The sequence below is a fragment of the Haliotis cracherodii genome, unplaced genomic scaffold, assembly GCF_022045235.1.
Source record: "Haliotis cracherodii isolate W230 unplaced genomic scaffold, xgHalCrac1.p SCAF_7, whole genome shotgun sequence".
In the NCBI taxonomy this organism is placed as follows: Eukaryota; Metazoa; Mollusca; class Gastropoda; order Lepetellida; family Haliotidae; genus Haliotis; species Haliotis cracherodii.
In genome coordinates this window covers 31,334,413-31,359,658 of record NW_027266330.1, presented here as the reverse complement: position 1 = coordinate 31,359,658, position 25,246 = coordinate 31,334,413, and the positions used below count along the sequence as shown (strand labels likewise).

At 38.7% G+C, this 25,246-nt stretch overlaps 1 protein-coding gene across 1 annotated transcript; it reads right to left on the bottom strand.

Moving 5' to 3' along the window:
• Positions 1–346: 346 nt before the first annotated feature.
• LOC139449105 (glutamate receptor-like) lies at positions 347–7,166 on the bottom strand. The gene is made up of 9 exons (XM_071230590.1): positions 7,014–7,166; positions 6,738–6,872; positions 6,383–6,571; positions 5,814–5,920; positions 4,618–4,702; positions 4,195–4,519; positions 2,090–2,307; positions 1,540–1,802; positions 347–554 (listed from the first exon to the last, which is right to left on the bottom strand). The coding sequence occupies exons 1-9, from the start codon at positions 7,164–7,166 to the stop codon at positions 347–349; spliced, it is 1,683 nt and encodes a 560-aa protein (XP_071086691.1).
• Between the last annotated feature and the right edge of the window lie 18,080 nt (positions 7,167–25,246).

The following is a 25,246-nucleotide window of genomic DNA, read 5'->3' as shown; positions in this document are numbered from 1 at the left end:
ACAACTATTTCCATAAGTCATGTCTAATGTCAAATTGACCTAGCTTAACATAAAAAGGCGCGGCCATCGCGAGAGCATGAGACAATTCGACGAAGGAAGTGGAATCTTTCAACTTAAATCTGATATTTTGGCTGATATACTAACCAAAGAAGTCAAAGAACACCCGATAGTTTTATATCACTATGGTTGACGGATTACCTGTAATAATATGAAAGAATCTGGAGTTCTTTATCCTTTTTAGTAGTATATTTACACTGTATTTACCGAACCAATGAAGGGGCCATCAATTATATATGTAAACTTACGGTAACTTACTTAGATGTGCCCAGTTTCATAGAATAGTCAATCAATCCTGGTTTATTCGGTAGTTTAGGAAACGTTCAATTCCTAAAATAGTGATGGCTACTGTAATTCCTGATACACACATTGTCCAGGCACTCCGCAAGTTACTCATGTCAACCTTCGTCATTGCAGGTACATATTCCTCCGTTGTTTTGCTGGACCATTTTCTTGCCCAGGCTTCCAGCATGCCGGTATCATACAGGCGAATGAGTCTGGAACAGTAAGGTGTAGATTTATAGTACTACTGCTAAAGGGGTATAAACCTAAATACTGGCGTGGGGAAGGGGGGTAGCCTAGTGGTTAAAGCGGTCGCTCGTCACGCCGAAGACCCGGGTTCGATTCCCGACATGGGTACAATGTGTGTGAAGCCCATTTCTGGTGTCCTCCGCCGTGATATTGCTGGCATATTGCTTATATTGTAAAACCATACTCACTCACTCACTCACTCACTCACACCTTGTAGCGGATTAACGCACATCAGTTTTTACGTTTATAGCTTCATGAACGTAATAAAATATGAAATAAATTCTTATAAATATATACGTCAGCAATAATAACTTCAAAGCCTTCTTATCTAATCATAAACTCACAAACAAATGTAGATAACAATTACGAAATCAGTGACATCGTTCAACGGAGTAGCACAACAAGCCCTGCTCATTTAGTTATCAGCCAAATTCAAGGAAACAGTAGTCGGTTGGTCAGCTTGGTCTAATTTCTTTTCCGTTGATGGAAACATAACGCATAAACTTTGCTTGGTTATCCGATCAAATGCAACGAAATCAATTGAAATGTATTTATTAATGAATAACAATAACCGTCTATTCACTATTATCTTAATAACATTATGTTCACATTATTGTGTTTCTGATTGTTGTTTAACGCCGCATCCAGCAATATTCCAGCTATATGACGGCGGTCTGTTAATATATCGAGTTTGGACCAGACAATCCAATGATTGACATCATGAGCATCAATCCACACAGTTGGGATACGATGGCATGTATCGACAAGCCTGACCACCCGATCCAGTTAGTCGCCTCTTTATGACAAGCCTAGTCGCCTCTTATGGCAGGCACATGTTCACATTAATACATATTGTACAAAGTGGACCAACGCATATATCACTGGAAAAGATAAATGTATTCTTTGAAGAGTGTCATTTAAATATGAAACATGTACGTGTTTAGTTCTTACGTGTCTGAAAATAACTCCACAAGAGGTGAATTGACGGGAAAGGGTAGGCTTAGATATATCGGACCAGTACCAGTACCACATCTCATCCTACGGAGGTTATTCTCTATGATATCAACCCTAAAGGAACCGGTTATGTGTGCGTAGTAGCCAGACTGTATGAGCATCTTAAAGTGAAGATCTTCGTCCAGAGAGTTTTGGATGTTTGTAGATCGGGAGTCCAACACTTTTGTCCAGATTTTCTTACTCAAAGTATCATTGGAATACTGAAAATCGTTCAGAAAACACAATTATTGGGAATTAGCTGACAGATGTATATTGGAGATATGAGGCATAAGTATGTTAGTATTTCATTCTTGACATCAAATTTAATTTAAAAAAATGATTTATATAAGAAGTAGCTATTTGAATGGTTAATCACCTTCAGCAGACAAAAGGTACCACCCATCACCTACTACGAGATGTGCTTTTGTCTACAATACGACAAGAGGGACTTAGAGGAAGCATAAAGACAATACAATTACACAGTTCACAAAGCAAGTATGCTTCTCACCTTGAAGGTGTCTTCAGCATATGACTCTCTAGTCACGATAATCTTGAAGTCATCATTTCCTGCAAGCTCTTCCATCGAATTGAAGGGTATTTTTTCTTTTACCACTGATATAATTGCAAGCAGATTTCCCGTGTAAACTGCGACAATGGTGATGCAAAACAACCACCAGCTTGCGTAAAATATGCAGCCAGGTATGGTCTGTGGGAGATGCAGCGAACCTGTGGATACAATGTTTTCAAATGTTAAATACACTGCTCAAAAGAAGTTAAAGAAGCCCTGATTTTTTCGTTTTACTGTAGATGAACTATAATCATGCGCAAGAATAGGGTGTTCTTTAAAATTGTTTTAGTACTATATTTTTTCCGTGTTTTGAGAACTTCAACCGATGTAGGCAAATTTTCTGTCACAAAGATTCACTGATGCAGTGGAGAAGTAAATATACTGCTTTAGAACATATACAGTTGATTTCCTTTGGCTGGATATTGCGAATGCTATCACAAATAGCATCATAGACATTGTACAAAATTGAGGCGAAAAAATACTTTCCATAATCATATATCTCCACCAAATAGTGATGATATATCCAGCCCCTCCTATAGCTTCCGTCAGAAACACATACAAAGGCAAGTCAATTGTTCATATTAAAAATACGGGAATATGGTCCAAGTTAAAATACGTATTTCCATCGCACATCATTTTTGTTATCCTCCACCTGTCTATCATTGACCTTCATTATCAAACATGTAAGTGTATTCTTCCCCATCGATGGCACCCATCATAAGTACGTATTACTGATTTGATTACCTTGTAGCTTGCTTATATGGAATTGGGTTACATGATTACACTGATGAGCTATCTTTTCCTACCTGTGGGATGACTAAAGGAGCATAAATCAGCAAATATTAGACAACCCGGTCTCGAACAGTGATAAGTAATATTAAGATTTGGTTCAAGATGCAGTGTTTACAGAAGTTTTGAGTGATACGATGGTGCAAGAGAACCAATATCCTTTTACGTGTTGGCTTAAACCAAGTTCTAAGTTAAAATGCTTATACATCATAAAATAAATAAAACTTAACCCTTTCAGAATAAAGATATTGAAAAGAATATAACAAACATTTTTTTCTTTTGTAAAAGACATTATGGACATTCATCAGTATGGTGTATTTATTTTTCATTTGAATGTTTAATTATCAAGATCGCATAATCATCAAAGGGTTCTGTTATTCATCCACATGCTCGTTGACAACCTATCCTCATATGTGTTAAAAAAATTTATACATGTCATCTTATTAAGTAAACAATATTCATGAAGATGATTGGGGCATATTTGGCATCAAAATGAGGTTGACAGTTTGGAAATCATCATTCCATTTGTGGCTTAACGTAATTACCATGAAATGGCCAATGGTGTCCTCTCATCATATCTACATTTGCAAGTTTTAGTCAGAGACGGATACAAATGAACATCATCCCATGATCAATCCTTATGAATCATGTTTGAAGAAGAATGTTCCCTTGGGGACTCACCTATCTGTATTTTGCTGTAATATTCAGTTTACAAATGGAGTTAATGAGACACGTTGCATCCGATGAAATCATAGGCTCCTTTGTGTTGCCAAATCTGGCCTCAATCCTGTATGTTTGGGGATAGATCATTGGAATTTAAATTATTTGGGGACTTGTTACAGGACCTGTTGTCTGTAGCTTTTTTCATTTTCAAATTGTGGTGATAATCAAATATATAGAATTTAGAATTTTAAAACAAAACTAATGTTTTAAAATAAAAGAACAAATTAACCTGCTTGAGGTTTAAACCTTATTCTCAATAGGGATATAATGATTTTACTTATTGACCCAACATCGTAATATGGTAAATAGAATTTTAACCTTCAGTCGTAGTAGACGTCCTTGGATAGCTTTGGGTTAATGAAATAAACAGATGCTTAATGTTTGACCAATATCTTCTTAATAGATAATTCACGACCACATTCCAAGCTCCTCTAAAAGTATTAACGAAATAATTATTTCCCAACGATAAACAAAACTCACTGGCTCAACGCTGACACAAAATGTTGTCCCAAACTTTAAATGATTGTGGGTACCTTGACGTAGCGGCACAAGAACGGCCGTCATGACACTGTCTGATGTTGATGGTGGACATGCAGGAATCTCCTCGGCCTTGATATGCTCTCCAACACTGTATCGTTCCAGCAATGTATAGAGTCCTATGCACCATGCCATCGTCAGCAGTCCGCATACATACACTTCCCATTTAAAAATAGACACCAACAACATCCAGTGGTTATCATTATTTGACAATTTCTTATGGACTACCTCACAATGGGATTGGTACATGATATAAGGAAATGCAACGGCCTTGGATCTTTTAAGGGTGATTCCATAAGGTATGCCCGAAAGATCGACATCCTGAAAAAACAAACAGAGAAGGTGGAAATGGCTTTATGTGCAATTTTCCAGTGGATCTACGTTTGCAAACAGTTCGACTCAATATATTCTCTCCTTACATTTCGTGCTACCATGCCAATAAGACCGTTCCATGTTTCGGACAATTCACCCCAAGACTTGTCCGGTGGTTCGATCAGTTCATATCTGAAGTGAAAGTGAAACATCATGGCCATGTAAAACATTAGATACATCATGTGATTACAACATACATCTTGAATCTGAGTGGACATGGCCGTTGAATGGGAGGGACCTATAGGTTAATATCATTACATGTAATACTACTTTCGTTTCGATCAGGGTAGATAAGCAATTGTTGTTCTATGGTAAAATGGGCACCAGCGGTAACAATATTAAGCACAATACTGATAATAATAGTGAGGATGGGTATATTGTAATATGTACGTAAAATTCATATCTGAAGTGAAAGTGAAACAATTTGGTCAAGGAAAACATTGGACGAACCTATATGGTCATATCATTACATGTAATGCCAGTTTTGATTTTCAATAACACATTTCATTAGCGTGTCATAGCGACTGATTTACGACTTCCATTGTCTGAAGTACATTTGACTCCAAAGGCAAATTACCCTGTTGCCATGTCTCCATAACTTAATTGTCATAAAGTTTTAGGCGCCAATCCCCGTTGTTAATCCTCATCAACATTTCATTGTATTTTTACTGTCAGTCAGCCTGCACTAGCCTATCACTACCAGCTACTGGTTTTTATAGTAAAGAAATTTATTGCCTTAATAGATCATCCCCTGGACTGTGTCGGTTAATCACGCCCATATGTCCAATGTCCAAAGCAACGTCATTGTCTCTTTGTCTGTCCATTGTTGTTCATTACTATATATGTGTTACCACAACAGAGTGTTAGTCAAGCTTGGTATTCCGAGTGCTGGCGTAGGGTCGACCTCGAGCAGGATGTGCCGCTCGTAGGAAACGCCCTGAAGTGAGCTGGAGCTCCGCTCACCTCTTGTATGCCTGAGCTGGAAGGTCCGCTCATCGCTATGTTCGTGTTGTCAGAGCAGGTATTCCGCTCATTGTGCAATTGTTGTTTATTGTTTACATGTTGTGCATAAAGCGTTCCGGGACCGTGATTTTCTCCTTTATTCCCACAAGAGCTAATTCCACGTCAACATGCGCGTTGACAAGCGTATTGAAGGAATTGCTGTTATGGTTGTATGGTAAAATGACGATGACAGTATAATACTGATAAAAAAAAGTGGAGATCGGTATATTATTATACGTACGTAAAATTGAGATATTCGGCAAGGCTGTCAAATAAATCCTTGCAGACATGAGTGTACACAATGGAGCCATTTGTTGAAGAAGCTGATTTCCTGCAAAATTGATTCCACTGGAAGAGAGAATAATTGTCATCTAATATCAATACGGTATATTAATGTTTAAGCCAAATGCATGAGGGATGTTATTAATGGCTACAATAAACGTTTCCATTTTTCCTGAGGAGTTGTTTTTCATGTGAATCAGTTTTACTGAAACCTAAGCCCTTAATTTGAAATGTAAAATATAAAAAATTAGTTTATCAGCTATTCGGACTGAATTGGTTGCCTTTGAGTGAGTGAGTGAGTGAGTATGGTTTTACGCCGCTTTTAGCAATATCCCAGCAATATCACGGCGGGGAACACCAGAAATGAGCTTCACACATTGTGCCCATGTCGGGAATCGAAGGTTGCCTTTGAAAGATTGCTTTAAGTCCTTATTGGAATGACACCCTATCTTGCTCATAAATATAGCTTTGTCATAACTCTGTTATGTGACATAAATTATATATCTGCGTGTGGTTGTAGGTATTTACCTCCAAGACGCCAATTTTTAGTTTTCTTCCATTCAACATGAATGCTGTATTCGGGAAGAGAGGAGCAATGAAGGCGGAGTAAATGTCCCCGTTATTTGCCAAGTCACCAATTTTCGACCATTTTCGGTTGTTGGACTTCCACAAGAGAGTGCTGATTTTCACATTTGAGCGACCAGATGTGTTCTTTTCCTAATAACGAAAGTAACACACCCCTTTAGGGAATAAGTTAATTTTTGATATCAATGAAATATAATACTCAGTCAATACTGACAATTGCTTCATGTCTTCAATTATTTTGTACACGTCTAGTGTCAGTCTATGTAAAAGTGTTAACGAATATGCTGTAGCTGATTACCTTGACTGCTACTGCTATGTTGTCCAGATCAGCATATACTTCTGTTAATAATGACGGGTCCACATTCAGGAATAACCATTTCGAGAAATGACGCAGCACTGTTCCTTGTCCGCTTTCCTTGTCTTTTTTGGAGGACTTTGGAAGATAGAACAAATCATTAATAAACAGTATGATTACGTTTGTACGTTGGAATGGAAAGACAAGCTTCACTTAGAAACGGTCAAACTTATATAAAATGAATATCTGAGATACGTGTATTTTATTTGGCAAACGTACGATATGTATGATGCGTGGCAAGCAGTTGTCGATACCGTCACAGAAGACGACAAAGTTGAACAATTTGCGATAAATGTGGAGTTGGTTCTTCTGGAGAGTATTTTCCACTAAGCTGATCAGACTCTGTTCAAAGGCATGCACTTGGAAGAACATTACAGTCACGCCATGCTGTGTAGTCCAGTTCTCAATAGCGTCATGTATGTCTCTTCCTGTTCAGAAATGGGAACTAATATCATTACAGGAATACTATTAACATGAACAATAGGTAAGTGTGCTAATGAACACTAAAAACATATATTCAAAGACCAAAGAATCAACGATTGTTTGTATGCCTTGGAAATATCGGCCTTGTATTTGAAGACGTAGAGGAAGATTCGCTTACCCATAGATGAATGACCAACAAAAATCAAAGATGAACCCGGATGAAGAGACATCTTGCTTAAAAGGTGATGTAGTTCATATTTTCCAAGGGTTAATCTGGAAGGAGCTGTCAATAAATATTAATATTAAAACCACTATGGACATTAGTACCTTGAAAAAAGGAAATAACTATTAATGTATTTAGTGTGAACGTCTTGAAGGTATTCACATTCGAATTAGCAAAACTGGAAGCACCAAGTTTACGAACCAATAAATATGGACTAACGAATCATATAAATGCAATATAGTTTTAATGATACACATCACATCCTTTCTCTGGCACACACCTGAAAGGAAAGCCGCGAGTAAAACATCTACAGATCAAGAACGAGTAAAGTGTTCACTACATTGTCATTTAAATCAAATAAATTAATCATGTTGTTGTTGTTGATTTGTTGTTTAGCGCCGCACTCAACAATATTCCAGCTATATGAAGGCGGTCTGTAAATAATCGAGTCTGCACCAGACAATCCAGTCATTAATATCATAAGCATCGATCCACACAATTGGGATCGATGACATGCATCAACCAAGTCAGCGAGCCTAACCACCCGATCCCGTTAGTCGCCTTTTACGACAAGCATAGTCGCCTTTGACGGCAAGCATGGGTTGCTGAAGACCTATTCTACGCCAAATTAATCATGAGTATCATTAAAGCAACTCATGAGGGACTATTTGATGAAACATGTAAAGGTACTGATTATAGAGGTACATTATGTATCTGTTCCAGGTAAGGTTCATTTTAGCAGGGGGCGGTCGGGTAGCCTAGTGGTTAAAGCGTTCGCTCGTCACGCCAAGACCCGGGTTCGAATCCCAACATGGGTACAATGTGTGAAGCCCATTTATGGTGGCCCTCGCCGTGATATTGCTGGAATATTGCTAAAAGCGGCGTAAAACAAAACTCACTCACTCATTTTAGCAGACACAGTGCACAAAACTAATACAGTGTAATTTGAGTAACAATATAAAAAAAATATTTTAAAATTAATTTTCTACATACCTGTCAAATTCACGAAACGACTACAGGACAGTCCGACGAAAAGAACCAACTGACCAATTAGATATATGTACATGCGTACAACGTCCATGGCTCTGGACGTTTGAATATCATTCAAGAGGAATCCTGATACTACCTTTTTGGGTTTCAATAGATGTATGGCAAGGACAATATGCACCCATAACCTACAACTCATCAAACTGAGACAGACGTCAGCGAACATTGTACATTCTTGGCGTTCTGGCGCGTGCGTTCAATACTTCATCGTTCTTCATCAGAATCGTTTACAAATATTGACACAGCCATGAAGGCCATAGTCAGAAGCATGTGTCCAATTAAACTGGTATCGAAATGACAATGACGGGGTATGTATACTGTGTAAACATATCTTGATAGATGTACTACAGGACTATTGGTTATATGCATAAAAGTAGTTGGAGTCTCGATATAGCGTTGCCCATGGGTGTTTCAGTTATCTTTCGGTAGATGTGAGTAGTGTTTGGAATCTCTTGGAAAGCATTCTTTGTTTCCTTGTAATTGGGTGAGTGAGGAATAAATCAGAAACATACGCCTTCTTTCGATTTGCAGTTTTAATCGCATGTGTACATATCGCCAAAATCCACACATAATGCAGACTAATCGATAAATAACAGATATTTTTATTTGCAGGTAATCTTTAAATATTTGAAATGTATTATATCGCATCGGACGACACCAGTAATGAGGTTTAAATATTTCATTATAAAAATTATGCTTGCCATAGGTGTATGTTTTATGGAGATCTAGTTTATCAACTCCCAAGGACTTTTATTTTATCTTTTAGGATCATCTAACGATCAAATAGATAATCCAGTTCATCTTCATATGCAGAACGGTTTTTTTTCATTTACATGTTCATTACAAATGCCACATACATTCCAATACCATATGGTTAGAATAGTAGCATACAGTATGAAACCTTTCAAAGGCATATCCTATGTTTTAGATTCAAAAGAACAACATACATATTCTAATATACCAGCGTTCGAAGCTTTAGCATCCTTTAAATTCGCAGGTTTAAATATTTCAAAAACGAAACAAAATGTGTTTTCGTACAACAGAAAGAAGCGTGGTAAATGCAGATAAATGCTCTTGTGTTTTCGTTTGTGAAGCTTATGTCATAAACATTAACCTTTCGAGAGGATTATTTCGTGAAATGGCTGGGAATGTAATCGTCGTGACCGGGCACTGATAAAAGATACATTGGCATGATATGTAATAAACGTTATATCACCCGTTAGTCGAAAATGTTAAAATTCACCTGGTTGTGGTTTGCCCTTGCATGTGGGCCACCTCGTATCATTACAATTTCATTGTGATTCAACAAAATAGACTCTTTTCGTACAAATTTTCTATGATTATGGAAATGGCTTGAGTTGCTATAATTTATAGCAATATCAAGAAACAAGAACAAACAAATGCCGCCGTAGACGTTAACATGCTATTTGATTCGTCAGGTGTGAACGTCGTGTCCCTTCCAGTTCTATCCAAGAACTCTTATCAAAAAGCATATATATGCTTGAAATATATTATCCTATTGCTACATATGCTGATGAAGAGTATTTCAAAGGTAAGGTAAATATTTTGTCCTGTTCAACTACCCACGACCCGTGAAGATCCGGGGTAGAATAGGTCTTCAGCAACCCATGCTTGCCGTAAAAGGCGACTATGCTTGTCGTAAAAGGCGACTAACCGGATCGGGTGGTCAGGCTCGCTGACTTGGTTGATGCATGTCATCGATTCCGATTGTGTGGATCGATGCTCATGATATTAATGACTGGATTGTCTGGTGCAGACACGATTATTTAAAGACCGCCGTCAGGAATATTGCTGAGTGTGGCGTTAAACAACAAGCAAACAAACCAACATGTGTACACTGGGACCTGTATGTGTTCAAGGAAATTGACGTCCCAGTCTTCTCAGTGTTATGTCGTCATGTCTTGCCAGTTGCATTCCACTTATAGCATTGCGTGGCCTCTGAATGTGGGAAGAAAGCTCAAAGTGAAGCTGATTTTGAACGCTTACCACTTTGGTGAAACCCACGAGTATTTGTGTGGTGATTACAAACCTAGAAACGTAATCGAGGCGAACTCGGATTCGAACCTACATGTACAATCATAGGTTTCCGGCGTATCCAAGGGACGCAACTCTACACAGCGAATTGCGACGCCTTAGTCGACTGTATATGTGAACATCTGCTGAAAGTACACGAACGTCTGTTGGTCAGGCCATTTTCTATAACTTAATACTCATTGGACAATATTTCCTAATAAAAGATTTACCGTGTTCGATTTAGAATGTTCACAAGTAAGGGCTTCTTTGTACTCACAAACGTTAATTTTTCTGTTTCATTGAAATTGGATTTGATATGTCTCAGCCCTTGTGGGGATTCCGTGGTTGACTCTTAACAAAAAGTGTGACCTGGCCGATTGTGTGTCCTTATAGAAGAACGTAGATCGTGTCTTATTCTATCAAACACTTGTCGATTGTATACTGGCAGTTGTGATAAGCTGGAATGTCACAAAATAGCAGGAATGTATCAATAGTGTTAGTTTATCGTGTAGAGGCTGTCATTGTTTAGATACAAAATTACTTTGCAATTTCTCTTTCCGTCAGCTTTTCGGTAAATAGTTCAGTTGCGTGTTTGTACGTTCCATCAATGATGCATCAATGGAATCAGAACTCTACTGACCAAAGAAAATGAAGTTCATAAAAATATATTAATGTTTCTCTAATTTCAACAAATCTTTTGGAAGGTTTTCTCCAATATCATGTTGACATTGATATACTCGAAACACTGTTATAATCGGAATTCTACACGTTCACAATAGTTCTATAAGGAATTTGTCCCCTTTATATACAATTCTGTGTTATGTAGAACCTAATATGCTACTTCCCGCAACAACCACTTTCAGAAAAATCTTTTCTTAAATGGATCTGTGGTCCGTTAATATTAAAAAGTGCATGCCGATAGTAACATATATCTAACTTCATATCGCGTTCATAGACTTCATATCTTTTACAATGTGAGAATATTGTAGCAATGTTGCGGATTTAATTTATTATTTGTGTCGTTGTCCATGCATCGATAATCATACCTTGTTCCAAGTTTAGTATTACAAGTATCTGTGTCGTGTCTTAAATAATGGTTTATCAAACCTCTATCCGCGCAAGTGAAACGCAAACAGGAGACAAAATATAAATATTATCCTAAAAACAAGAAACAAATTAAGATATAGTCATAAAGAGTGAGTGAGTGAGTGAGTATGGTTTTACGCCGCTTTTAGCAATATTCCAGCAATATCACGGCGGGGGACACCAGAAATGGGCTTCACACATTGTACCCATGTCGGGAATCGAACCCGGGTCTTCGGCGTGACGAGCGAACACTTTAACCACTAGGCTACCCGACCGCCCCTAGTCATAAAGAAGAAAACGCAAAAAGGATGTTGCGTTTAGTGCCGCTTGAACAGTATTCAGTTACCACACGGTGTTTTAGCTTCATGTGAGAGGAAAACCCAAAGTGATGCAAGACTCAGACGTTTAACCGCCTTGGTGAAACACACATTTGTATGGTGCTGACAAACGTGGAATATTCATCGAGGCGGATTCGGATTCGAACCCACATTGTTTTTCTTTTTCTGGCGTGCCCTAGGGACACAACTTAACACAACGAACTGCGGCGCCTTAGAGAACTGGGCCACCCGTGCCCCCTGTCACAACTGAACATTCGATGAATGATAACATATTACATACTTCCACTTCTCGCAATAATTTTCAAGTTCCTTAATTTGTTTCTGTAGTCCACCAATAGCACTTGAAATTAACACAATATCATCTGCAAATAACAGAAGAAAGAAATGAACTATATCCGGGTGTAATTGTACAACATGTGTGCAGTTATTTTCATTTTGTGTTTATTTACAAAGAAAGATAATAAAAAGGGACTCAGTATACAACCTTGTCTTACTCCGAGTTCGATGTCTGTATAAACTGGTTTCTGACAAATCATGCTCATTCCTTACACAGGCTTTAAGAATGTCATAGTTGTTACTTGATAGATTATTAATTTTTTATAGCTTTTTATAGTGTTTAAAAAAAGTCCGCTTGTACTGGTCCGGACTAATGCCGATTTATAGTGGTAGCCAACTGAGGTACCATGCAGCAAATTAAAATGAATACCTCACTCAGACACACTATACTGACTCCGAGCCGACTCTTAATGCCGAGCGCCATAGAGGGTAACAACAAGTACCATCTTTAAACGTCTTTTGGTATGACGCGGCCGGGTGTCGAACCCCGGACCTTCCACTCTACGGGCGGACGATCAACTCCTAGACCACGGAGTTGGTCGGTTCAATGTCAGATTGAATACTAATTCTAAATATGGCAAGAACAGATCAGCTAAATATTGAAAAAAATATTGTTTGGTATCATATATTCCAGGTATTATATATCATTTAAGGTTCTGAAGCTGTCTAGGATTCCTCCCTTGTAATTGGTGAATCCAGAATCTCGTCCGAGAGTTCCCAATTTAGGTGATATTGAAACTTAACATGTCTATTATTTGTAGAATTTTGATCACTAATAGCATCAACAAATGAGAATAAAATCTTAAAATGGTTGGACAATTCGTTAATTTGAATGTTATTTCGTGCCAATTGTTTTGTGTTTAAACTTTTAAGCTAATACCAGAACCGTTTGGAGTCATTAATGCTGTTGTTTATAGTGTTTGTTTTAATTAATAATAGTCAATGCGTTTTTGTTTACAAGCAGCATTATATTTATTTCTAATGATTTTGTATTGTTCCAATGAATCTTTATCTTTACATTTTCTAAATTTATTTAAAGATCTACATCGTTCTGATTTTAACCTTGTAAAACCTTTCACATCCATAGTTTATTAATTTCTAACATCCTTTCCAATTTTGCTATTTTTTTCTTTTCATATCGAATGCAGCCAGAAAAAGAGCATCTGCAATATATTCAATACCTGTGCCAATACATGTAAATGCACAAATGTCTACTGATTGATCAAGGAGTTCTTAAATACTGTCACATACAATATTTTGTCAAACTGTTGTAGCTTAACCTTATCCCAAATAAATTGAAAAAACATTTTTCACCAGCATACATAAGATATAAGCCACATAAGACACAAAATATATTAACATCTGTTAAATCTATGAGTATTTCAAAAAGACTTTCTTGAAATATATTAACCCCATTTTCACAGCATAAGTATGGTTTCTTTTACAAGGTAGATGTGTTTGGATGTATATAGGCACAGATATATAGTAGATTTTGGACCATTTGAAGTAATCAGTGAACTGTTTTTTTATTTATAGTTTTATCCCCCAAGACAGTCACCCGCAATAATATGTTTTTCTGCTTCTTTGGTAATAGATTTATAATCTGGGAACACATGAAGTAGATGTACACTCTTCAAAACAAGAAACGCACAGGTAGTATATAGTTCATAAAATTCACACTACACAAAAGAATCAGGTATATAAATTGGATATATGTTATTGGAAAATGTTGGTGGCCTGATATTCGACAAACGGTGCGTCAAAACGCAGCCATTGTCGATTTGCGATGTCTTAAACGGCATTGTTTTCACACTTGTTCAAAAATGGCATGGAGGAAAACAGTAAAGCAAAATGCACGTGCAAGTTATGGCATTCGTATCTTGTGGTAGTGGTTATAAAAAAGGCAAGCTTAAGCCAATAATTTGTCATTCAATTGTCAACATTTTTCAAGTTTGAAAACCCCGAGACTCAACGCTGCCGATCGAAACATCGCCATAGGACGTGTCTAAACGTCAACGTCCACCGCCTTTGGGACCGATACACACAGTTCAATTCCACTCCATATCCTACCCCACGAGATTTGACTTGGCTGTGGTTAAGGGAAATTTGACTGCAAATCGCTACATGAATCAAAGTCTTCAACCTCACCATCTTCCAATCATTGACCGCCAGAGGGAGCTGTTTCAACAGGACAACGCTCCACCGCACAGCTCGTGTAACGGTAGACTACCTTCATAATGTCAACATCAACGGCTTGCCCTGGCCGTCGAGATCTCCTGATCTCAACCCAATCGAATACCTCTGGGATGAACTCGATCGACGTGTACGTCAACGTCAGAACACGTCCCACAACTGACCAACGCGTCACAAGGAGAAAGGCGCAGAATTCCAGAGGACAGAATTCGTACACTTATCCAGTCAGTCCCGAGGAGATGCAGAGTCGTGATTGCTGTCCGGCGCGGTCACGGGAGATACTGAGTTCAGCGCAAGCTTCTGGCCTTATGTGACATGATAAAGAACAGTTTTCAATGCCTTTGTACAACGGTATCATGTGACTATCGAGCTCCAAAATTTCATGCTTTATCTATTATATTAAGTTATATACGTCGACTTTATAATAAATTTACTAAAACTCTACCTGTGCGTTTCTTTTTTTTTGAAGAGCGTATATCATCAACCCACGCTTCAGTTATCCCAACAATCTCCAAAGATTGCATGTAATTTTAAAAATCGTTATCTGTTATCTCATGTGCAATGCCAGATATATTCCAAAATATAAAATTCACAGTATTATCATGTATATCATGAGAAATTCATGTTTACATTCAGTTTATCAACGTTAGTGTCTCTTTGATGCGTCGTAAAATGATGATTGCTTGTGTCCTGCCCCTGCCCCAACCCTAACTGAAATGTCTGCCATAGCGATGTGACGCGGATCTAATATAAGTAATTTACTATCAGAAATCTAATGAAATCTGTAGCATTTTTGTGAAATAGTTTTTAATGAAAAATTCAACTTTGAAAGTAATTCTAAGAAATTGAAAACTTAATCTCAAAAAAACATTTTCTTACAACATTAAATCAGTTGTCACTACTGTTACAAAAAAACTAAGACAAATGAGACTGGAAAACTTATGCCAATCAGTCCAAACAAAACTGTCAAACAATGTCAAACTTGAATATACATGAATATGACAATTTTAAAACGCCATTATCAATACAATTTTGTCAAAATTTGTTATAATCTCTAAATCTCTTGTCACCATTGTTACCATTAAGTGTCCCTACTGTTACAAGAATTAAAAAAAACAATTACTGTTGGAATCATGATTATGATTTTGAAAATGAATTCTTGAAATTCAAATGAAATAAAATGGTCAACTGTCCAACTATCAACAGAAGGCAGGTCCCGATATCATGTAGGGTATTGAGACTTAATCGTCGTATTATTGGTCACACGTTAAAACAATGCCATGAACTAACATTATCGATATCCTTGCGATGTTGCTTATGCTTAAACGCTACTCGCAGCTGCCTGAACATAATCGACAAGTGTTTAATAGACACACAATCAGCCAGGTCACACGTTTTGGCCAAGATGTTCTAATTTCAGTCATCTGATGCGAGAACCATAAGGAGAGACGCCAGCCTCGGAATCACCACAGGGGCTTTCACATTTCAAATCCAATTTTAATGAAAGATATGAATTGACGTTTGTTGTACACACAAGCCATAGTGACGTGGATGCATAGAAAAAGAAGAAGAAAAAAATGAAGAAAAAAAGAAGAAAAAGAAATTAATTTATTATTATGTCAAATGTTGCATAACAATATACACACAGAGAACATTATACATCACCCGGCCTGGAGGCCAATGAGACACACGAATACAGTGAAACAGAAGAAATATAATACTTAATAAATGGTATACAAATATAAATATTGCAAAAAAAAAGCACCGACAAAGAGATGATATACGTCTATTATATATGCCAGACAGTAGTTCGGCAAACTTATTGTTCGTCATTAAATATACGACCTGTTCAACGGGTATCGACTGTAGGAATGATGGATTTACAAATGCTACATCATTCCACAAGTCATAACTTAGGTCTGAATAATAACAACAAAATTCAAGGAAATCAACTTCATCTTTCATGCCATTACGTGTACAGAATTTACAGGACTACAAGACGCAAACATCTTCCAAATTCTATTCCTAATTGCAAAGAACCGCCACGATATTTACTGTAAGTGATAAGCTGAAACCATTGAAGTCATTACAACTGACAAAACTGCGACTTCTGTGTCATTTTAACATACCGGTCCCAGTGTATACATGTAATTTACTCAGGAAGAACTATTTTCGAACTTTTTCAATAATCATGCGTCTTCTTCCGTATTTTTGCCACAAGATAAAAGCATAAATATGCTGCTTGACAAGAGTTCTTGGATAGAATTCAAGGGGACACGGCGGTCTTACGTCACGCACAGCGTGTGTTCTTCGGCTATGGCGACATTTGTGAGGTTTTAGTTGTACTTTGTTCTGGATATTGATGAAAATAAAAGCGACAAAAACATTTCCATAATCATAAAACCATTAAATTCATTGTATCATGAAAATGTGTTCAGGAATCATTATCAAAATCGCGGCGCCTTAAACAACTGGGCCGCCCGTGCCGCCCTATTTAATTTTAGAAAACATCTATGCTTATTGAACTTATATGAAGCACAGTTACGTTTCCCGTTGGTATCTTTTTCATTGACATTTTAAGAGAGAAAAATGAAGAAAAAAACAGTATGAAATGTCAACTCTTCAAAGGAATGAATGGAATGAATTTGTGACGTAATGAATTATGGATGTTATATCGTATTTTTCTCAACAATGAACTACTGTAACGTCATATGGCTTTAATTTACCAGTCAGCATTGAGAATCGATTAATGACACATGTAAAAAATAATTTCACCCGATCATACTACCCTTATGAGTAATATATGTAAAGTAATAAACAGGCCGAAAACAGTTCACGTTCGTATCAATACCAAGAAACAGTGCAGTTCAGATCTATAAAATTCATGTTGGTCATTATTGTTTCAGTTACGCAATTCGTCATGATTATGTGATCCTTCGATCTGTTTATAGCAACTTCTGTTATTTTTTGCTGCATATATGAGTCATGAATATTCATATTATTTGAATAATATTTTATGATGGATTTAGGATATGGTGGTTGATTTGGTTAATTTGTGAGATATGGATATCTTTACATAATTCTAAAAGTGATGTCCATAAATATGTCATTTTGTTTGTGTCCTCCGTATGGTATACACATGCAGGTCAGAGACAAAGGGTACTGAACCAAATTATGCTTATGTCATAGTGGAAACCAATTAAATAGTTTTCTTGAAAACTTCATTATCCAAAATAACTAATAGTTTCACTATGTTTCCAAATTGCACCGAAATTCTTGGTCCTCTCTCTGTTTAATATATTCAACAAACATTCGGCGTATCCCTTCTAATCACGATTCCCACTCCAGGCAGTACGTTCAGTGCCCAGTGCTATCTATAAATGTCAGTTATTACTCCCCACGTCGCCACATCTAATGCTACACATGTACGTGATCCACTACGTTATGTAAAAGATCCCCATTCAAAACTTGACCTGCAGTGTCACACGGCCCAGATTATCAACAGGAGCAGACAGCTAGTCGCCACATCACCAACAACTATGTTGACGATGAAACATCGCCGTCCGACTTTCTGCATCTCTGTAAGTGACAGATCTAGTCTGCGCACCATCACAATCTGTTTCGACCATTATTCACATACACTGTACCAACAAAACACTTCTACTGTCGTCTTAAACTTCACCCGTGAGTTTTGTCTTCTTTTGATGTCCGATACTATTCCCTATATGAGTTGTAACACGTTCTCGTGTTTTATCGGGGCGGTCGGGTAGCCTAGTGGTTAAAGCGTTCGCTCGTCACGCCAAAGACCCGGGTTCGATTCCCGACATGGGTACAATGTGTGAAGCCCATTTCTGGTGTCCCCCGCCGTGGTATTGCTGGAATATTGCTAAAAGCGGCGTAAAACCAAACTCACTCACTCGTGTTTTATCAGGTGAACAATTGACTTTCCTTTGCATGTGTTTGTGACAGATTCAACCGGTGGTGCAGGATACGCTCACCTTTTAGCAAACAGCTGGTATAATCCCTTTTGATTGTTCTTCATAAACACATGCTTATGATAAAGTCGGAATCCTGCAATCTACTCTGTTTTAGCAGATTTTCTTATGAGTGAGTGAGTGAGTGAGTGAGTGAGTTGGGTTTAACGCCGCTTTAACAGTATTCCAGTTATATCACCGCGTGTCAGCTTAATGTGGGAGGAATCATAGGTTTCTGGCGTGTCCAGGGGACGCAACTCTGCACAGCGAATCGTGTCGCCTTAGACGACTGGGCCACCCGTGCCCCCAGATTTCCTTATGACTAGGGAAAGGGTTCCAAATGGTGGCCAACCGATGCCTCGACAAACTTAGAGATTGTATATCTCTCGTGTCATTGATATGGCAATGGTCAGGAAAAGCCTTCATCGTTTGCCAAACCCTGTGTCGTCGTTTTTCCATTTACTTCATACTTCTTAGTTATATTAGTTAGTTAGTTTGGGTTGTGTGTATCACTCGCGCAGACCAAATTGAGAACCACGAGATTCCTATCACGTACGTCAAAACATCGATGATCCTTTCAATACCCCGTATGTTTATTCCCCCTGCTCTGATTGACCTAATGCTCACCGTGCATCTGTTGTTCATATTTCCTTGATGTAAAGAGATGTTTTTCAATGTAGCCATAGAAATGGGAGGTTTTGCAAACACACTGATATTGATTAATAGCTCGTGCCCTATAGTATAACGGCATTTGTTTCCGTGCTTTTTCAAAAAGCCAAGAGGGAAGTGAGTGAGTGAGTGAGTGAGTGAGTGAGTGAGTGAGTGAGTGAGTGAGTGAGTAGGTGAGGTGCAATGGAGAATAACAACAAGACCATTGCACTTATTTTAAGATGCACGCGCGCACGTGTGTGTGGCTGCTTGTGCCGGTGGAGACGGTTTTATAGTGCTAGCACACAATCACACACACACGCACGTACGTACGCACGCACACACACATAAAAGATTACAAGCTAAAGATGAGTACAATGGCCGCTACAAAATCTTTACCAGTTCGGTGTTTAACTCGAGCAAGTAAATACATTGTTGCATGATCTAAACTATATGTACTGCTATTTGGAGGCAAGTAAGTGTCTTTCGAAGTGATTCATGGTGGGTTTGTTGTCACGGTGCATGCTTTTTGTTAAAGCATTGTAAGTGCATTGTAGATTTAGATCAGAGTCCATTACGAAATCACTGTGGGACAAACTATCAAAATCGTTTATACAGACAGCACAGAGATACAGCAAGAAGCAGCAGCTTCTTTGGAGTGCACTTAACTGAACGCTAAAATGAAAAATATAGTGTCAGCTATGATTACAGTATCTAATGTCCATGTTTAGATTTCATTGTTGTTTGTTTGTTTGTTGTTTAACGCCGCACTCAGCACTCTTCCAGCAATATGACGGCGGTCTGTAAATAATCAAGTCTCGATCAGACAATCCAGTGATTAATATCATGAACATCGATCCACGCAACTGGGATCGATGACATGCATCAACCAAGTCAGCGGGCCTGACCACCCTATCCCGTTAGTCGCCTCTTACGACAAGCATAGTCGTCTTTTACGGCAAGCATGGGTTGCTGAAGACCTATTCTACCCCGGATCTTCACGGGTCTGGTTTCATTGTACTAGTTTGAATGAAGGACACACATCTGTATTTATTACTGGCTAAAAACTTCAGCCGAAAGAAAAAGCCTTTCAGAAATAGAACAATCATTTCGACCACTCAATAAATAAAGAAACATCAACCTTTTCATTATCAAAAGCAGATTCTGTTGTACAATTCAGACTATTAGATATGCGCGTGTTTATGAACCATCAAATATTGATGGTACCAGGTGTTCGCGAATAGGTGAGCGTATCCTGCACCACCGGTGGCACCTGTCACAAATACATGCATGGACTGTCAATTGTTCATTTGAGGAAAAAACGGGAGCATATATTACAGGTCAAAATAGGGATTTGCATCGAAAACTACATGACATCGGAAGACAAAACACCGAGGTGAAGTTCAAGACGATAGCAGACATGTTTATTGTTGGTGTGTGAATAATGCTCCAAACGGTATGATGGTAAGCGAGTGACAGTACGCACTCCAGGGTGAAGTGAGGTGAGGTGAAATGAGGTTGAACGTCGCGTCCGAGATTAATGCACTCATATAGCGACGTGCATGTACGCGTGTGTGTGTGTGTGTGTGTGTGTGTGGCTGCTTGTACTGGTCCGGACTGATGCCGATTTATAGTGCCAGCTTACTGAGATACCATGCCGCAGTTTAACATGAATACCCCACTCAGACACAGTATACTGACTCCGAGCCAACCAGTCCTTGTTTCCCCTTAATTCCGAGCGCCAGACAGGGTAACAACAAGTACCATCTTTTAACGTCTTTTGATATGACGCGGCCGGGGATCGAACCCCGGACCTTCCGCTCTCCGGGCAGACGCTCTACCACTAGACCACGTAGGCGGTCCCCTTCAGGACGATGGGCCAATGTCCATGGTGCGGAGACCCGCTCTGTCTTTCACACATGCAGAAAGTCGGTTGACAATTCTTCAACCGTCGATGTAGTTGTTGGTGATGTGGCGGCCGTAGCAGATGCCGCGACTAGCCGTGGAATCTGTCTGTTCCTGTTGAAAATCTGGACGGATCTCTGTCTGACAACGTGGGTCAAATTTTTAATGTAGCGTGTGTCATCGATCCCAATTGAGTGGATCGATGCTCATGATATCAATCACTGGATTGTCTGGTTCAGACTCGATTATTTACAGACCGCCATCATATAGCTGGAATACTGCTGACTGCGGCGTTAAACAACAAACCAACCAACCAACCAATCAACACAGCGTGGTGTGAGGTCGGTGTAAGGGTACTGTCCAGAGGGGGCTAAGGATTAGAAGGAAACGCCGATTGATTACTGGACATATTGAACAAAGGAGAAAGATTTTCGGTGCACTTTGGAAACAAAGTGAAACAATTAGATATTTTGGATAATGAACTTTTAAAGAAAACTATTAAGTGGTTTCCATTATATCATAAACATAAATCCCATGTGTATACCATACAGATGATAGTGAGTGAGTGGGTATGGTTTTACGCCGCTTTTAGTAATATTCCAGCAATATCATGGCGGGGGACACCAGAAATGGGCTTCACACATTGTACCCATGTCGGGAATCGAACCCGGGTCTTCGGCGTGACGAGCGAACGCTTTAACCACTAGGCTACCCGACCGCCCCCATAGAGATGATACACACAAAACAATATATAACTCTGTGCATAGATTATCGAATTGTGTGTACAGATCCTTAAATTTCAAATTAACCCCATCCAGAACTATATCATCATTCCATCACATAAGGTTAACCATTCAAATAAGGATAAATATTCATGACTGGGCAGCAAATAATAACAAAACTTAAAATTTAACGTCGAATCGGCATTATTTCAGCGAGTAAAGACAAATAAATACCATGACGCAATCAAAAAGTCAGTAATGAACAACATCAATATTATGTACCCGAACCACACTGGTTCATGGTCTTGCTGCAGCAGTGAACTGCCATGTTTTAGGCCCGTGTAAAAATACTTTACAGACATTATTACACCAAGCCCACACATTAACATCCGGTTTCAGCAGCCCCATGCTCGTCGTAATAGGCAATGAACCCCGTGATGATCAGGCCAGCTCGGCTGACACATGCCATCGTATCCCATGTTCGTAGATCGATGCGCATGATGTCAATCACTGGATCGCCTGGTTCAGACTTGATATAATATCCGTGTTTATTTATATAAAAACGAGGTGCATTCTTCATATATACAAATTCCATATTTCAGATATTATTATTATACACTATTCTGGAACCCCGTGAAGATCCAGGTTGGAAATGGTCTTAGCTACCCATGCTTGTCATAAGGGTCAACTCAACTAACGGGATCGGGCGACTTGGTTGATGCATGTCACCGAGTCCCAATTGCGTAGATCGATGTTCATGATGTCCATCTCCAGGTTGTCTGTACCAGACTCCTTTATCTACAGTCCGCCGTCCCATAGCTGGAATACTGCGATAAACCACAAAGAAAGACTATTCCTGATTGTGGCCCAGTCGTCTGAGGCGCCGCGATTCGCTGTGCAGAGTTGCGTCCCTTGGGCACGCCAGAAACCTATGATTGTGGGTTCGAATCCCGGTTCGCCCCGATTATGTTTCTAGGTTTGTCAGCACCATACCCGTGCTCGTGGGTTTCATCGAAGTGGTAAACGTCTGAGACCTGCATCACTTCGGGACTTCCTCCCACATGAAGCTGACACGCCGCGATATAACTGGAATACTGTTCAAACCGGCGTTAAACCCAACTCACTCACTCACTCATGAACTGGGGACCAAACTGTTGTTTGACGATTTTGGGACCGTATTTTGTCCAACGTGAAAGCCACATTTTATGTAAACTAACGTACTGTATAACACATTTGCTTGACCTTTTCCAATCTTTATTATCACAACAAATCAATTCCATTCACATTTCAGGATACGAATGATTATATTATATTTCCCGCATTAAATCCCGTTTTACAATAGTAGGTGAGGTGCGGTGAAATGGGGTTTAACGTCGCGTCCAAGATTATTGCACTTATATAGCGACGTGCATGTACGTGTGTGTGTTTGTGTGGCTGCTTGTACTAGTCCGGACTGATGCCGATTTATAGTGCTAGCACACTGAGATACCATGCCGCAGTTTAACATGAATACCCCACTCAGACACAGTATACTGACTCCGAGCCGACCAGTCCTTGTTTTAGCCCCTTCATGCCGAGCGCCAGACAGGGTAACAACAAGTACCATCTTTTAACGTCTTTTGGTATGACGCGGTCGGGGATCGAACCCCGGACCTTCCGCTCTCCGGGCGGACGCTCTACCACTAGACCACGGAGGCGGTTTTACAATAGTAAGGTGTTCGGAATTTGACCTGATAGAGTATGTAGTACCAGTGTAAATACATCTGCAATTATTACCCCCTTGACAAATATAGAACCAGGCGACTGAATTGCAAATAAAACAGGATGTCATACAAATGTCAACAACATTTCCAAATATCATGTCAAGTTTACTAACACATGCAAACTTTGCAAAGCATGTGTGTACATTACCGTTGACTTGAGGTCTATCAGCTCCTTAAATCGTTAACGAGTTTGTTCAATGTTTCAGATTTCAGTCCTGTGCCATTATTTCGACTCGCATGAATTTCCGACATACAGTAATGTTTTATCGATTTGTCCCTGAAGTCATGCATCATTTAATAATTTACGCGAGGAGCTTGAGAACATTCCTTGCAGTGAATAAAAGCAACAAATTTCTTTCCATATTCATAATAATTATGAAACACCCACGCCAAAGAATATCTCCATGATCCCCCGAAACAGATTTTATGGGAGTAAAAGGCAACGGAGCGGAAATATCAGTCATCGCGAAAAGGGAACATATGTCCTGTCCTAGCGGTAGCATCCGTCACTCACACGATCTTACAAACACATAAAAGGAAAGTCACGTCTACATCTGGAACAATAAGGGGACATATGACACAAGCCAAAATCGGGAATTGCACCGGACATCATTTTGGTCACTGATACCACATATTGAGAAATGTTCTCCACATGTCTACAATACGCCTTTATGAACACTTTACCGAGGCCTTAAACGTGTATTAGTGTGTAATTTATTCATGCTCAGATACATGATTTTTGTACACTGAAATCATACAGAAACTTTGCTGGGATTTTGCTGTTGAAAAATGTACGTTTTTTCGATGTTCGGTGTTGAACCATTAACTACTGACACTGTTTAAGGTATATTATACTTTTAACTGTCTGTGATGCAGTCGAATGAGCGAATAATCAAATGACAATACCTCCCATGTAAATAAAAGTAAACAATTATTCAAATATAACGTCACAGCTATCGCAGACACGGAGTGCCACATGTGAATCTTTCGATTAAAATGGAAAGAGTAATACGGTTCGAATCCTACATAAGTACTGCATGTGAAGCCCATTTTTTTATGTGGATATTGCTGGATTATTGCTATCAGCGGTGTAAAATCATACTCACACATTCCCTCCCTATATTTCAAAAGATATGATCAAGTATTTATTATGCTTTTTGGCATAGAATATGAAAAGTATTAAGAAGGATATGTCTTGAGAAGTAGAAGGTCTGGTATGGTGCAACACCAGTTACTGATACGTTTTAACTGAAGAAGCATAGCAAACTAGAGAAAACTGGGCGATAAGACCCTTTTTAAAAACAAGTTCAATCATTGTTTAATCGATATTTCAGGATACGCTCGGTTACTAGTATACTACTCAAAAGAACTTTAGGATCAGCAGATTCTTTCAAATTACTATTGTTAATCTGTAATGGCATGAAAGATAAACTATAGTAATAGAAAATAAGCGGGTGATCCTTAACTTCTTTTGAGTAGTATATTATGGCTTATGTACTACTCAAAAGAAGTTAAAGAACACCCGATACTTTCATATTACCTTTGTTAATCCGTCATGGGACTTTCCTATACCAGAGAAGAGTAATGTATGCTATGGCATGACATGACAGATTAACTATAGCGATATTAAAGAATCGGGTGTTCTTTTACTTCTTTTGAATGGTACAGTTTAACTGGATTTACCGAAGCCATGAAGATGTCATGAAATGTAACTGTAACTAACAGTAACATTCATGTTTTCATTTTCATAGAATAGTCAA

Excerpts from the sequence above, each read along its gene's own strand:
- LOC139449105 (XM_071230590.1), bottom strand. The coding sequence starts at position 7,166 with ATGTTCTTCCAAGTGCATGCCTTTGAACAGAGTCTGATCAGCTTAGTG. Across the intron at positions 1,803-2,089 it reads ATGCTGAAGACACCTTCAAG|TATTCCAATGATACTTTGAG; the intron begins GTGAGAAGCATA and ends AACGATTTTCAG. Across the intron at positions 555-1,539 it reads GTGGAGTTATTTTCAGACAC|ACTCATTCGCCTGTATGATA; the intron begins GTAAGAACTAAA and ends TTACTGTTCCAG.